Source organism: Saprolegnia parasitica (assembly GCF_000151545.1).
Source record: "Saprolegnia parasitica CBS 223.65 unplaced genomic scaffold supercont2.422, whole genome shotgun sequence".
Lineage (NCBI taxonomy): Eukaryota > Oomycota > Saprolegniomycetes > Saprolegniales > Saprolegniaceae > Saprolegnia > Saprolegnia parasitica.
Genome location: NW_012156816.1, coordinates 908 through 2,720, shown reverse-complemented (window position 1 = coordinate 2,720; position 1,813 = coordinate 908). Strand labels below are relative to the sequence as shown.

Here is a 1,813-nt window from a genome sequence, read left to right as displayed (position 1 = left end):
AAGTGCCACAAGGAACACATGGAAGAAGCAAGATGAAAACGGCATATGCCGGTAACTCGTGCCTACCGGATATTAGGTTGGAGGTAGGACGACCCTAGAAATAGGACTCTTAATCCGTAAAATAACGATTCCTCAATCAAGACCGAACTACTTGGGGGCAACAACCGTGTTGGTGTCCGCCATGCCTGTGGTGGGCGAGGCGGGTTAGCTATTTGACTGACACTACATTTTGGAAATGGCTTGAGTTCGTTTGCTCTGCGCCTCTTGGCTTTTGTTCGAACTTGTAACTGGTCTTCTAGATCGCTCGTCCTTGCGCGGAAACCTCTTCCACTGCTTGGAAACGGCCCGAACACTCATTTCAACAACAACAAATGAAACGGCTGGCGTCCAACTGAAACGTCTAGTGCGGCATGCAGCTGCGTTTTATTCGGCTTTTGATGCACTACTGTAGTACTACAGTGCCGGTATTAATTGGATGGATGCTATGAAGCAATGTTGGGACCGGGGCTACACAATAACACGTTTTGCTCATGGCACGGCATCAAACAGTAGGAGCGGCAAAGCTGGCAACTTACAACGTACTAGTATGTAAATGCGTGCTAGTACCCTATTTGGTCCAATTCACGACAACGTTTTCATGTGGATTCTATATCACGCTGATGTGTGCAGGCAAGGGTGAATTAAATGCATTCTGTTCATCCTTGGTGCATGCGTCTGCATCGTGACGGTTGACGTTTTAAAATCAAGCTCAGCACATTTGAGTTGTCGTGCGTACCGGCACAGGGCTCTGGAAGGATGCGCTCGTTGGTGTTGAAGTGAGTCTATTTAAAATAATAAAAGACGACCCACTTGAACAACAACAGCCGTCACCATGACCACGGCCGCCGTCCCTCGTCACCTGATCGCCTGCAATGGCTGCCCCGTATTCCCGATCCTTGGTCCGCGTCTCCAGTCGACAACGACCCCCCAGTCTTGACTACTGCAAGCCGTGTGCACGTGGCACGGTCGCCTACAGTGCATGGTCAGTTTGCACTGCACGCCGCGCCGCCCGTGCACCGCGTGAGCTGCAGCGGCTGCTACCATCGTTCGTCCCCGCGCCGTCTCGACGACTGTCAAGGACTTCAACCTTTGTGTCCATTGCGTATTGCATTTGCAGCCGCGCGTACGACCAGTCTGCACGGCGCGGCGGCGCACCGGGGTGCCGTCTGCGGTGGCTGCAAAGTGACGCCGATCGTGGTCCAAGGACGCGACGCTGGATCTGTGTGCGTCCTGCGCCATCTCGGGGCGCTGGAACAAATCGCGCGGTCCGTTCAAGGTGCAGATCAAGCCGCCCGCCGTGGCCCGGGCATTTCGTGCGGTGCAAGGCGGCCCCGGTCGTCGGGCCCCGGTTCCAGTCGACGAAGTCCCCGGCCACGAGTTTTTGCAAATCGTGCCACGACTCGGGCAACTACACGACGACGACGAGTACCAGCATCACGGCTACAACAGCGACGACGCCCATGACGACAGCGGTGCTGAAGAGGACAATGGCTACGAGCACGACGACGACGACGACCATCACGGCTTCAACGAAGACTCGGACGACGACGATGAATAGCATAGAGCCATTTTCACAGCTCATTTGCATCGTAGTCATTCTACATAGCCAATACGTCGTGCCTAAAACTATATACACTCGGATGGACCAAGCTCTAGTTGTCACACGAATGTACACTGGCCCTTTCTTTCCTGTCTCTCGATAGGGCGATCGGTCGCCAGAAGAATGCCAGAATCACCAACATGACAGCGCGTCGTCGAGGCTTTTGCATCAAGT

The 1,813-nt window shown here is 54.2% G+C and overlaps 1 protein-coding gene across 1 annotated transcript; it reads left to right on the top strand.

The window, feature by feature from the left end:
• Positions 1-871: 871 nt before the first annotated feature.
• On the top strand, positions 872-1,597 carry SPRG_16858 (hypothetical protein; the record flags this gene model as incomplete). Its single annotated transcript, XM_012356280.1, has 2 exons — positions 872-922; positions 1,244-1,597. The coding sequence occupies 2 exons, from the start codon at positions 872-874 to the stop codon at positions 1,595-1,597; spliced, it is 405 nt and encodes a 134-aa protein (XP_012211670.1).
• Positions 1,598-1,813: the final 216 nt, after the last annotated feature.